The 13,158-nt window shown below is 46.2% G+C and overlaps 1 protein-coding gene across 3 annotated transcripts in view; it reads left to right on the top strand.

Moving 5' to 3' along the window:
* Positions 1–13,158, top strand: part of LOC126457125 (inactive ubiquitin carboxyl-terminal hydrolase MINDY-4B) — a 496,867-nt gene that overhangs the window by 375,778 nt on the left and 107,931 nt on the right. For all 3 annotated transcript variants that reach the window (XM_050093184.1, XM_050093183.1, XM_050093182.1), the window contains one exon: positions 8,953–9,041. In XM_050093184.1, coding sequence (XP_049949141.1) covers positions 8,953–9,041 — 89 coding nt within the window. The remainder of the gene's footprint in view (positions 1–8,952; positions 9,042–13,158) is intronic.

Genomic DNA, 13,158 nt, shown 5'->3' with positions numbered 1-13,158 from the left:
CGTCGCTAGTTCATAGGCTTGAATGTTCCGTGCTCCCTAAGACGCCGATCAATTGTTTCGAACGTCTTCCTGTCGGGACACCTTCGTCCTGGAAATCTGTCTCGATACAAACGTACCGCGCCATGGCTATTGCCCTGTGCAAATCCATACGTCAAATGGGCATCTGCCAACTCTGCATTTGTAAACATTGCACTGACTGCAAAACCACGTTCGTGATGAACACTAACCTGTTGATGCTACGTACTGATGTGCTTGATGCTAGTACTGTAGAGCAATGAGTCGCATGTCAACACAAGCACTGAAATCAACATTACCTTCCTTCAATTGGGCCAACTGGCGGTGAATCGAGGAAGTACAGTACGTACTGACGAAACTAAAATGAGCTCTAACATGGAAATTAAGCGTTTCCGGACACATGTCCACATAACATCTTTTCTTTATTTGTGTGCGAGGAATGTTTCCTGAAAGTTTGGCCGTACCTTTTTGTAACACCCTGTATGTCAATAAATCGTTTTCTTCGAGGTACTTCATATTGTTCGAACACAGTATATGTTCTAAAACCCTACTGCAATTCGACGTTAGTGATATAGGCCTGTAATTCAGCGGATTACTCCTACTTCCCTTTTTGGGTATTGGTGTGTCTTGAGCAGTTTTCCAGTCTTTAGGTACGGATCTTTCTGTGAGCGAGTGGTTGTATGAATATGGAGCTATTTTATCAGCATACTGTGAGAGGAACCTGACTGGTATACAATCTGGACCGGATGCATTGCGTTTATTAAGTGATTTAAGCTGCTTTGTTACACCGAGGATATCTACTTCTATGTTTCTCATCTTGGCAGTTGTTCTTGATTGGAATTCAGGAATATTTACTTCGTCTTCTTTGGTGAAGGAGCTTCGGAAAACCGTGTTTAATAACTCTGCTTTAGTGGCACTGTCATCAGTGACTACACTGTTATTATCGCGCAGTGAAGGTATTGATTGCGTCTTGCCACTGATGTACTTTATGTATGACCAGGATCTCCTTGGGTTTTCTGCCAGATTTCGAGACAGAATTTCGTTGTGGTAATTATTAAAAGCATCTCGCATTGAAGTACGCGCTATATTTAGAACTCCTGTAAAACCTTGCCAACAGCACGACATCGCCCGTAGCGCCTCTCCTGGGCTCGTGACCCTACTGGTTGGACGCTGAACGACTGGAAAACCATGCCCTGGACACATGAGTCCCGATTTCAGTTGGTAAGAGCTGACGGTAGGGTTCGAGTTTGGCACAAATCGCACGAAACCATGGATCCAAGTTGTCAACAAGGCAATGTGGAAGCTGGTGCTGGCTCCATAACGTTCTGGGCTGGAATGCTGTGAAGTGGAGATGTTTATGTTCGGGTAGCTAGAGACCATTTGAGGCCATTCATGGACTTCATGTTTCCAAACAACGATAGAATTTTCATGGATGACAGTGCGCAATGTCAGAATATTCTGGACAGTTCGAGCGGATTATTTGGCCTCACAGATCCCCCGATATGAGTAGCGTCGAACATTTATGGGACGGATTCGAGAGGTCAGTTCGTGCACAAAATACTGCGCCAGCAACACTTTCCCAATTATGGACGCTATAGAGACAGCATGGCTCAACATTTCTGCAGGGGACTTCCAACGACTTGTTGAGTCCACGGCACGTCGAGTTGTTGTGCTACGCCTGGCCAAAGCAGGTCCGACTCGATTTGAGGAGGTATCCCATGACTTTTGTCACCTCAGTGTATCGCGTATGGCTGTTATATAGATTTCCACAACACTTTAGTAATAGAACCTGACTGAGGCTTTTTTAGAAATTTGCATTCGTACGACTTACACGCACACACACATACACTCCTGGAAATTGAAATAAGAACACCGTGAATTCATTGTCCCAGGAAGGGGAAACTTTATTGACACATTCCTGGGGTCAGATACATCACATGATCACACTGACAGAACCACAGGCACATAGACACAGGCAACAGAGCATGCACAATGTCGGCACTAGTACAGTGTATATCCACCTTTCGCAGCAATGCAGACTGCTATTCTCCCATGGAGACGATCGTAGAGATGCTGGATGTAGTGCTGTGGAACGGCTTGCCATGCCATTTCCACCTGGCGCCTCAGTTGGACCAGCGTTCGTGCTGGACGTGCAGACCGCGTGAGACGACGCTTCATCCAGTCCCAAACATGCTCAATGGGGGACAGATCCGGAGATCTTGCTGGCCAGGGTAGTTGACTTACACCTTCTAGAGCACGTTGGGTGGCACGGGATACATGCGGACGTGCATTGTCCTGTTGGAACAGCAAGTTCCCTTGCCGGTCTAGGAATGGTAGAACGATGGGTTCGATGACGGTTTGGATGTACCGTGCACTATTCAGTGTCCCCTCGACGATCACCAGTGGTGTACGGCCAGTGTAGGAGATCGCTCCCCACACCATGATGCCGGGTGTTGGCCCTGTGTGCCTCGGTCGTATGCAGTCCTGATTGTGGCGCTCACCTGCACGGCGCCAAACACGCATACGACCATCATTGGCACCAAGGCAGAAGCGACTCTCATCGCTGAAGACGACACGTCTCCATTCGTCCCTCCATTCACGCCTGTCGCGACACCACTGGAGGCGGGCTGCACGATGTTGGGGCGTGAGCGGAAGACGGCCTAACGGTGTGCGGGACCGTAGCCCAGCTTCATGGAGACGGTTGCGAATGGTCCTCGCCGATACCCCAGGAGCAACAGTGTCCCTAATTTGCTGGGAAGTGGCGATGCGGTCCCCTACGGCACTGCGTATGATCCTACGGTCTTGGCGTGCATCCGTGCATCGCTGCGGTCCGGTCCCAGGTCGACGGGCACGTGCACCTTCCGCCGACCACTGGCGACAACATCGATGTACTGTGGAGACCTCACGCCCCACGTGTTGAGCAGTTCGGCGGTACGTCCACCCGGCCTCCCGCATGCCCACTATACGCCCTCGCTCAAAGTCCGTCAACTGCACATACGGTTCACGTCCACGCTGTCGCGGCATTCTACCAGTGTTAAAGACTGCGATGGAGCTCCGTATGCCACGGCAAACTGGCTGACACTGACGGCGGCGGTGCACAAATGCCGCGCAGCTAGCGCCATTCGACGGCCAACACCGCGGTTCCTGGTGTGTCCGCTGTGCCGTGCGTGTGATCATTGCTTGTAGAGCCCTCTCGCAGTGACCGGAGCAAGTATGGTGGGTCTGACACACCGGTGTCAATGTGTTCTTTTTTCCATTTCCAGGAGTGTACATACATACATACACACACACACACACACACACACACACACACACACACACACACACACACACACACATACTTGTTAACACATAATCAATAAGTAACGCAATTGTATAGGTTGTCCATAAAATCCAGTTATCATATCAAAATATCATAACTTGGGAGCTATTAGAGATAGAGCACCGTGGTTTCTTGTAAAACGTTTAGCAACTCTCAAAGATTTTTTTCTGTTATGGCAGAATATCACTGTGAGCTCCACTAGTCGCTCGTAGAACATTAAGGCGACATTCCTGTTCTTCCCATGTAGGGGTCACTATTGCAGTATCAACAGTTCTGCCTGTTTCATTGATTCGTGCACGAATGGTATAAACACCATTGACTGGCGTTCTGGATATGCGATCGTAATGGCGTGACGTCGAGAGACCGCGGGTGCCATGCGGTGGGATCATAGCGAACCACCCAACTCTCAAACCTCACGTACAGACAGACTCCAATGTGGGTAGCGCACCGTAACGCTGGGAGATGATGGACAGCTGAAGCTCTCCAGGTTGTGGCAGCAGGAACTGTTTGAGCGTGTCCAGTTAAACATTTGCCGTTATGACTTTCTAGGCAAAGAAAAATGGCCCTGTCACCCCATCGTGCATTGGGCCATATCAAACATTAAACTTCGAGCTATCACGGCTGTTTTCACGTGTGTAATGTGGGTTTTCGGAGCCCCAAATCCTAAAGTTGTGGCAGATTCACATAGCCAGAAATGTGGAATGTTGCTTCATCTGAAAATAGGCACTTTTTTCAGGCAGTCAGTGCGAGCATCTATGGAGGCGAGCGTGAATCACGCGAGTGCATACCGCAGAGAACGATCATTTGGTGGCAATGTTTGGACCATGTGCATTTTGTACGCAATAGGTGTAGCCGCTTATGTAACACTTCACGGACAGTTGATCTTGTTTTCTGCGATTTCGAAAATTTGAAGTTGGAGTGCAGCTTGCACTCTGTCAGCACATGCTTGAGACATAAGGAGGACGTCCAAGTCGAGGAAGGTCTTTGATACTGCCAGCCCTTTTTTTTTAAACCAACTCATTATGCTTGTTTTTGCCGGTGGTACCCTCCCATATTGGCGTTGGTAATACCGCAGTACCGTTGTCACAGGTTTAAATTTTGCACACCAGATGACACCATCTGTCGCCTTTTTTATGCACATCAAGTCAAATCTGCAACGAAGGACAAATGAAAAAACTTTGAAAGGTGCTAAATGTTTTACAGTAAAACATGATTCCCTATCTCTAATAGTGTCCTGCACAGTGTGGATTTCAGAAGAATTGTTCTACTGAGAATGCCATTTACATGTTCACTCATCAAATTTTATGAGCACTTAACAGTAAAATAGCGCCGGTCTGTATTTTGTGCGACCTATCTAAGGCATTTGACTCTGTGAATCACAGTATTGTCCTAGATAAACTGAAGCTTTATGGGATTGACTGTACTGCCAATCAATGGATAACGCCACATCTGACCAAAAGTATGCAGAAATTTGTACTTAGTAATTCAACCAATGTAGTCTGGGGGTGTTATTCTGACTGGGAAGAAATCAAATATGTGGTTCCCGAAGCTCAATCGTAGGTACTATCTCTGCTCATGTGTGTAAACCATCTTCCGTCTAATATACAACAAGCAGAATTAGTTCTTTTGCAGACGGTTCAAATGGTTCAAATGGCTCTGAGCACCATGGGACTTAACAGCGGAGGTCATCAGTCCCCTAGAACTTAGAACTACTTAAACCTAACTATCCTAAGGACATCACACATATCCATGCCCGAGGCAGGCTTCGAACCTACGACCGTAGCGGTCGCACGGTTCCAGACTGAATTTTGCAGGTGGCACTAGTATTGTAATCAATCTGAGCATACATACAGAAACAGAAGAAATGGTAAACAATAGTCTCAAAAGTATCATTGAAAGGTTTTCTGCAAATGGTCCCAGTCTCAATTTTAAAAAGACACATCATATTCAGTTCTACACATCTAGTGGTACTACACCAATCATAAAACATGGTGAGGGAATAATAAGTAGGGTGGAAAGTTCAAAAGTTTTAGCTGTCTATATTGATGAGAATTTAAACTGGAAAACAGCGCGTTTTGTGACTCCTAAAAACCACTTATTTCAGCCACATTTGCACTTACAACCATTGCAAATCTTGGCCAGAGACAAACCAGTAAGTTGACATATCAAGACACAAAGGAATTAATAACATCAGCTGCCAGTGGGCATTGACTTAAAACAAAGGAGAAAGTTGGCAGTTTTTGCTGGACTGGGACTCGACCCCAGGTCTCCTGTTTATTAGAAAGGTGCGGTGACCATTGCGCCATCTATATACAGCGGTCGTCGCAATTGCGCGAACTACCCTAGCACACCCCCCGTCAGATCCAGATTTTCAACTTATCCACATACAGCTAACGTAGTGCCGCTTGCTCGTTATCCTCACTACTCGCGGCATTTCGCCGATCCTTCTGCGAGTTCGAGCATGATGCGCACCCGCGCTAAAGTCATCAGTTGGTCGTCCTTACCTTAATTGTAGACGCCATATATATTAAGCTGACAAATTTTACATACTTTCATTCAATTATGCCATATGGAATAATGTTCAAGGCTAACTGATCTTTAAGATAGCAATACTTCATTACTCTAAAACGTGCTGTAAGAATAACATGTGGTGTTAGCCCACGATCGTCTTGTAGACACCTATTTAAGAAGCTGGGCATTCTGACTACTGATTCACAATATATTTATTCCCTCATGAAGTTTGTTATGCATAATCCATTGCTGTTCAAAATGACCAAAGACGTACCTAATTAAACACATCAAAAATAGTTATGCATAATCCGGTTCCCAGAATTCCTGAAGATAGACGTTCACTGTGGATATTGTATCATAGACACAATCCCTTTGACAGATGTTACTAAGCCGGCCTCTGGTGACCGAGCGCTTCAGTCTGGAACCGCGCGACCTCTACGGTCGCAGGTTCGAATCCTGCCTCGGGCATGGATGTGTGTGATGTCCTTAGGTTAGTGAGGTTTAAGTAGTTCTAAGTTCTAGGGGACTGATGACCTGAGATGTTAAATCCCATAGTGCTCAGAGCCATTTGAACCATTTTTTTTATGTTACTAAACCCCCCCAAGCAGTGCCTATTAGACGGAGGGGTTCCGACAGCCGACCAGTTCCAGTCATTCCACAAGGAAGGAGGTGCACGGTTAGTGTTGTCCGTAGTTCAACCATGCGTAAACGGTCAATACCGCGGTTCGATCGCGTCCGCATTGTTACTTTGTGCCAGGAAGGGTTCTCAACAAGGGAAGTGTCCAGGCGTCTCGGAGGGAACCAAAGCGATGATGTTAGGACATGGAGGCGGTACAGAGTGACAGGAACTGTCGATGACATGCCTCGTTCAGGCCACCCGAGGGCTACTACTGCAATGGATAACCGCTAGCTACGGATTATGACTCGGAGGAACCCTCAAAGCAACGACACCATGTTGAATAATGCTTTTCGTGCAGCCACAGGACGTCGTATTACGACTGAAACTGTGCCCAATAGGCTGCATAATGCATAACTTCACTCCCGATGTCTATGGCGAGGTCCAAGGTTGCAACTATGACAAATGGCTCTGAGTACTATGGGACTTAACATCTCAGGTCATCAGTCCCCTACTTAAACTTAACTAACCGAAGGACATCACACACATCCATGCCCGAGGCAGGATTCGAACCTGCGACCGTAGTGGTCGCGCGGTTCCAGACTGAAGCGCCTAGAACCGCTCGGCCACCAGCGGCCGGCCTGCAATCATGACATCATACAGCATGGTACAGATGGGCCGAACAACATGCCGAATGGACCGCTCAGGATTGGCATCACGTTCTCTTCACCGATGAGTGTAGCATATGCCTTCAACCAGACAATCGTCTGTCCACTGTCCAGTGAGTGCAGCATCGTGGAGGTTCCCTGCTATTTTGAGGTGGCATTATATGGGGACGACATACGCCGCTTGTGGTCATGGAAGGAGGCGTATCGGCTGTACGATACGTGAATGCCATCCTCCGACCGATAGTGCAACCATGTCGACAGCATTTTGGCAAGGCATTAGTCTTCATGGACGACAATTCGCGCCCCTGTCATGCACATCTTGTGATTGACTTTCTTCAGGATAACGACATCGCTCGACTAGAGTGGCCAGAATGTTCTCCAGACATGAACCCTATCGAACACGCCTGGGATAGACTGAAAAGGGCTGTTTATGGACGACGTGAGCCACCAACCACTCTGAGAGATCTACGCCGAATCGCCATTGAGGAGTGGTACAATCTGGTCAAACAGCGCCTTCATGAACTTGTCGACAATATGCCACGTCGAATACAGGCATGCATCAATGCAAGAGGACGGGCTACTGGGTACTAGCGGTACCGGTGTGTACAGCAGTCTGGACCACCACCTCTGAAGGTCTCGCTCTATGGTGGTACAACATGTAAAGTGTGGTTTCAATGAGCAATAAAAAGGGCGGAAATGATGTTTATGTTGATCTCTATTCCACTTTTCTGTACAGGTTCCGAAACTCTCGGAACCAAGGAGATGCAAGACTTTTTTTGATGTGTGTACAATACCAGATGACTGGATGGTTCATTTGCAGGAGGGGACCCGGGTTAGGGAAGGACGGGGAAGGAAGTCGTCCGTGCCCTTTCAGAGAAACTATCCCCGCAACTTAGCCAGTGATATAAAATGTCTGACAACAGCAAATTAAACTTTGAAAACAAAGTGAAAAAGTTTCTCCTTGACAACTCTTTCTATTCCGTACAGGAATTTCTATTACCATGGTTACAAAAAATTGCGATGTTGTTGTAAAATGATTCGTTCCACATCATTGCGATTTATGATGCAAAATGATCCACAGAAAATGAAACTAACTAAATCTAAAACTATTTTTTTTTAAATAATAGCGGGACTTTATGAACACCCTGCGTTTCATTTTCACTGGCTTATCGTTAGTCTTTAATGTGGACACACCTGAATACGACGCTACAAGCCTCGAAACACATCCCGTTACAGTAAAACTGAAGATCATTCAATTGCAATCTGAGAAAAATTCATTCTTACTCTCAATTTAGTGGCCGTGCGGTTCTAAGGCGCTACAGTCTGGAGCCGAGCGACCGCTACGATCGCAGGTTCGAATCCTGCCTCGGGCATGGATGTGTGTGATATCCTTAGTTTAGATAGGTTTAATTAGTTCTAAGCTCTAGGTGACTGATGACGTCAGAAGTTAAGTCGCACAGTGCTCAGAGCCATTTGAACCATTTTTACTCTCAATTTACATACGACTGCGTTCACTCGGTCGCGTCGACGATTGAAAGTTTCAAAGTAACAAAACGTAGCGTCGGACGTCGTCCGACACTGGTGCCAAAGCGGAAAATCAGTATGCCGAGTGAGGTCCGGTAGAGCTGAAAAAGTTAATAACTCTCATAATAAACAATAGTTGTGTTAGTTCACTAAAGTGTTCATCAATTTAGACCCTATTGCCGTAATTTTATTGAAACATTCTCTTTCCGAAACTTTGGACTCGTGTAATGTAAAATGTGAAGTGCATGCTATTTTCTGTGCGCTGTGTGATGTGTAATGGTGGCGTGTTGTTGCAGAGAGGGTGATGTACGCCCGCAAGCAGCGGCTGGTGCTGCAGAAGAACCCCGTCACCGGCGGCACGCCCATCACGCCGGAGGAGGCAGTGGTGAGTAGCGAGTAGTGTGGGGCGAGTAGCGAGTAGCTGCTGGTGCGACGCTATTAACTCACAGAATGAGCTAGCTTAGAGGGGTAACATTCACACAGAAATAAATCACTGCTGGCACAAAAGCGAGCATTGAGATTAATGCCTAGCGCCAACCACAACCATCTCGTTCTCTTCAAGGAGTTAGACATTTAACCTCTCATTCACAATATGTTTACTCACTAATCAAATTCGTAATAAAGAATGCCTCGCACTTTTAAAAGGTTAGTGATGTCCACTGCTACAACGATAGAAGAAAGAGTGACCTGTATTTCTCATTCCTACATCGCTGGCGTCAGTCTTTTGCAGAATTGTGGAACATGTTTCATGCTCACACAATATGAAAATCTCATCTATAAAATTGATATGGGTTCCATAAATAGAGAACCTGTGAAACACAATGAAACACTCCCCTCTCTCTCTCACTCACTCTCTCTCTCTCTAGAGCGTCGTAAACACTGGTGCGCAAGATGATGTCGTGTTCCTTGACTTTCCAAAGACATTCGGTACAACTCCACGTTATCGTTTAGTGAACGAAATATGAGCTTACAGAATATCGGACCTCATTTGTGACTGGATTCAGGTCTTCCTAGCAGATAGTACTTGTTATTATTGATGAGACGAAGCGACGGTTGTGATACGCCGTACCCATCATAACCTTGCGATGCCCAACATCACAAGCAACTTCCATCTCCCGTTATTTATTTAGTTGCTGTGCTAGGTGGCTGGCCTGCACGCTTCACAACTGTATGTCAATACAGAATTCCAAAAATTACATTAAATGATTAACGGAAAATCTCATATAAAGATGTGAAACAAATACTAACAAAGAGATAGAGGGGCTGGCCAGTACTTACCTGTTCTGTTCTGTTTTGTGTATCGTTCGGCTGTACTGAGCTGAGGTAAGTACTGGCCAGCCCCTCTTTCTCTTTGTTAGTATCTGTTTCACAAAAAATACATTAACAGAGACAACACAACATTAGATGTATAATAAACTTTTGTTAATTTTATGTACCAACTTTGAGCGTTGATACTGAAGATAAATATCAAACATACAACTCTTTGGCGGGACTGCTCAGTTCGGTCCCTGAATAATAATTTCATCATATTTTTGCCGTTCAAGGAAATGAAACACTTAAAGTAGTAGATGACATTTGCTGTTCGGGCAGCAAAATAACTGATGATGGTCGAAGTAGAGAGGATATAAAATGTAGACGGGCAATGGCAAGAAAAGCGTTTCTAAAGGAGAGAAATTTGTTAACATCGAGTAGAGATTTAAGTCAGAAAGTCCTGTGAAAGTATTTGTATGGAGAGTACCCATGCATGGAAGTGAAACATGGATGATACACAATTTAGACAAGAATAGAGTATAAGCTTTCGAAATGTAGTGCTACATAAGAATGCTGAAGATTAGATGAGTAGATCATCTAACTAATAAGGAAGTGCTGAATAGAAATTGGGAGAAAAGAAATTTGTGGCACAACTTCATAGAAGGGAACGGTTGGTAGGACACATCTGAGACATCAAGGATCGTTAGTTTAGTACCGGAGGGAAGCGTGGGTGTGTGGGGGGGGGGGGGGTAGGGTAAAAATCGTAGAGGGAGACCAAGAGATGAATACAGTAAGCAGATTCAGAAGGATATAGGATGCAGTAGGTGCTGGGAGATGAAGAAGTTTGCGCAGGATGGAGAGCTGCATCAGACCAGTCTTCGGACTGAAGACAACAATAACATCTGTCATTCAGCAGCCCAACGAATACCTCTAAGGAGCAGCAAACTATTACAGTGGCACTGAAGATGGCGTCGGCTGATGTAGACTGGACCTGTAGAACTGTAGGCGATCGAACGTGAACTTGGTGCGAGCTGTGTTGGATGTGAACTGCAAATGAACAGTGCTGTGAAGTGAATGTTCGAAGTGAATGACACTGCCCGCGCGTCGTTACTTACCCTGTTATTGGAGCAATGATCTTGCGTTTGTGAAGAGAAAAGTAGTTCCAGTTATGAGCACCCGCTGCAGCAGCTGATATCACTGGCGACGGATGCATCTGGCCCTTTGACATTCTTGTAGCAGAAGCATAAAGCGGTCCCATATTGTTAGCACGATCCAAGCGGCAACAAATTGGAAATCGGTGTGGCGCCACAGCTGGAGTGCCTGGAAAGTAACTCTCTCTGGTGCACATCGCTGTGTACCAGTGACACAGTACACAGCATAAGCTTGTTTTGGGAGTATTCCAAGGAAATGTTGTAGGGCTGTGACTGTTTATAACGTATAATAATGTAGGCAGATATCTGAAGTTTTGTTTTACACAGTTTTGAATCGTATCAGGTAGGTGGCGACCCCTCCATCACCCAAATACTAAATAAGCCGATTTCTGGCGTTTCTCATGAACCTTACTAGCATAGCAGTGAATATGACGCCAATTTCTGTCCAGATGTTGGCCTTCAGGTCTTGTAGCGTCCTGGGACGGTTGACATATACGCAAGATTTTTATTAACAAAAAAAAGCAAGGGGCCAAACAGGGGTAGCGGGCTGGCCACTCCAAACCGGCCCATATTGATGTAGGCGGTCAGGGAAGTGTTCCTTCAAAACAGTCATTGATGCCCTTGAAGTTCGATTGTTGTTCCGTTCTGTTGGAACCAAATGCACCGTAAGTCCAGTTCATCAAGTAGTGGAAAAAAATACCTCCAACATGAAAACATGACGGTCTGAAGTCACTGTCACTCTGACCCAATTGTGTTAAAAACCCGGGGAAACTGCTGAGGAAGTTGCACACCACACTGTGACTTTATACAAATGACTGCATAGGCGTTTGACGCAAGTCTTGGGGGATTGGTGTCGACCCATCAATGCATGTTCTGCTTGTTGATGCACCGAGTCAAACGAAAATGGGCTTCATCACTGAAACAAACAATTGCGTCAGAAACGTTTTTGAGAAGTGCTAACATGAGTTCCTCCGATAACTTTAGTAGCTTTCGGGGAGGTCCTGTACAATTGTCAACTTATACTGATGGCGATGAGGGTCATCGTGAAGAATTCGCCTCGGTGAACGATCGGAAAGTCCAAGGGCAAACGTATTTCTGCGCGCAGAACGTCGTGGGGATTGCAAGACGGAACCTCTTCATTTCCTCAATGTTCTCCCGTGATCCCATGGGCCGAGAGACTCCATTTCTTCGTCTCGTCGTACTCACGATTTGTCTGAACGTAGTAACACATGTAACTATTGATTTCCAGTCCGGGGCACGGTCCATGTAACAACTGATTACCGGCCCGGGACACGGCCCAGCTGGACTACACTCAAGGGTTTTGGAAGGCGCGCTGGGTTGTAATCATAGAGCAGCTATTCGAAAAGTAGGCCTCGATGGCAAACGCACATTCCTCTCTGTTCCGACGCGTGATTGTGTCTGACCTGGAAGAGAACAAAGAACATTTTAGATCTACGCCTGTCGAATGAGACCACGACCGCCCCGCTATGACCGCTACAGCCTGAATGGCGCGCCTCTCTAATGAAGAAGTTACATTGCCGCACCCGGGCAAAAGGGGAAGCCATCTACCGGGTATGATTTTCAGAAATGCGCAAAATAAAACTTTAGATATGTACCTACATTATTTTAAAAAATCAGATGGAGGTCTCAAAACAAGATCAAAAGTGTACAGAACGCTTCCTAACAGCGTAAGGGGTGCGGGGAACGTATCTTCATTGGAGACAGGCTCAAGTGTACGGAAAGCACAGCATACCCGTTGCAATTCCATCGCTGAATCCGACCTCTGGGAAGACACTGCCACTGTAACTCGCCGGCCTTCAGTAGTGAGGGCATCCACCTGATGGACACTGGTATCGGTAATGCCATATGACGTTCGATATGGTGCGTCTTCGGCGAACGAGATCTGACCTTCCTTGAACCGCTTGTGCCACGCCTTTACCCTTGCACCAAACATGCAGTGCTCTCCGTATACTTGCGCCATTCTTTGGCGAATTTCCGTTCCCAGCATTCCTTCCTCTGCAGACAACCAGACTGCGATCTGGAAACAACTGCAGGCGACCAAAACTTGTGGACTACAGTTAATATGATTGCATATCGAAA

Source organism: Schistocerca serialis, chromosome 2 (assembly GCF_023864345.2).
Source record: "Schistocerca serialis cubense isolate TAMUIC-IGC-003099 chromosome 2, iqSchSeri2.2, whole genome shotgun sequence".
NCBI lineage: Eukaryota > Metazoa > Arthropoda > Insecta > Orthoptera > Acrididae > Schistocerca > Schistocerca serialis.
Note: the sequence above shows the minus strand (reverse complement) of the source record. Positions and strands in the feature narration are given on the sequence as shown.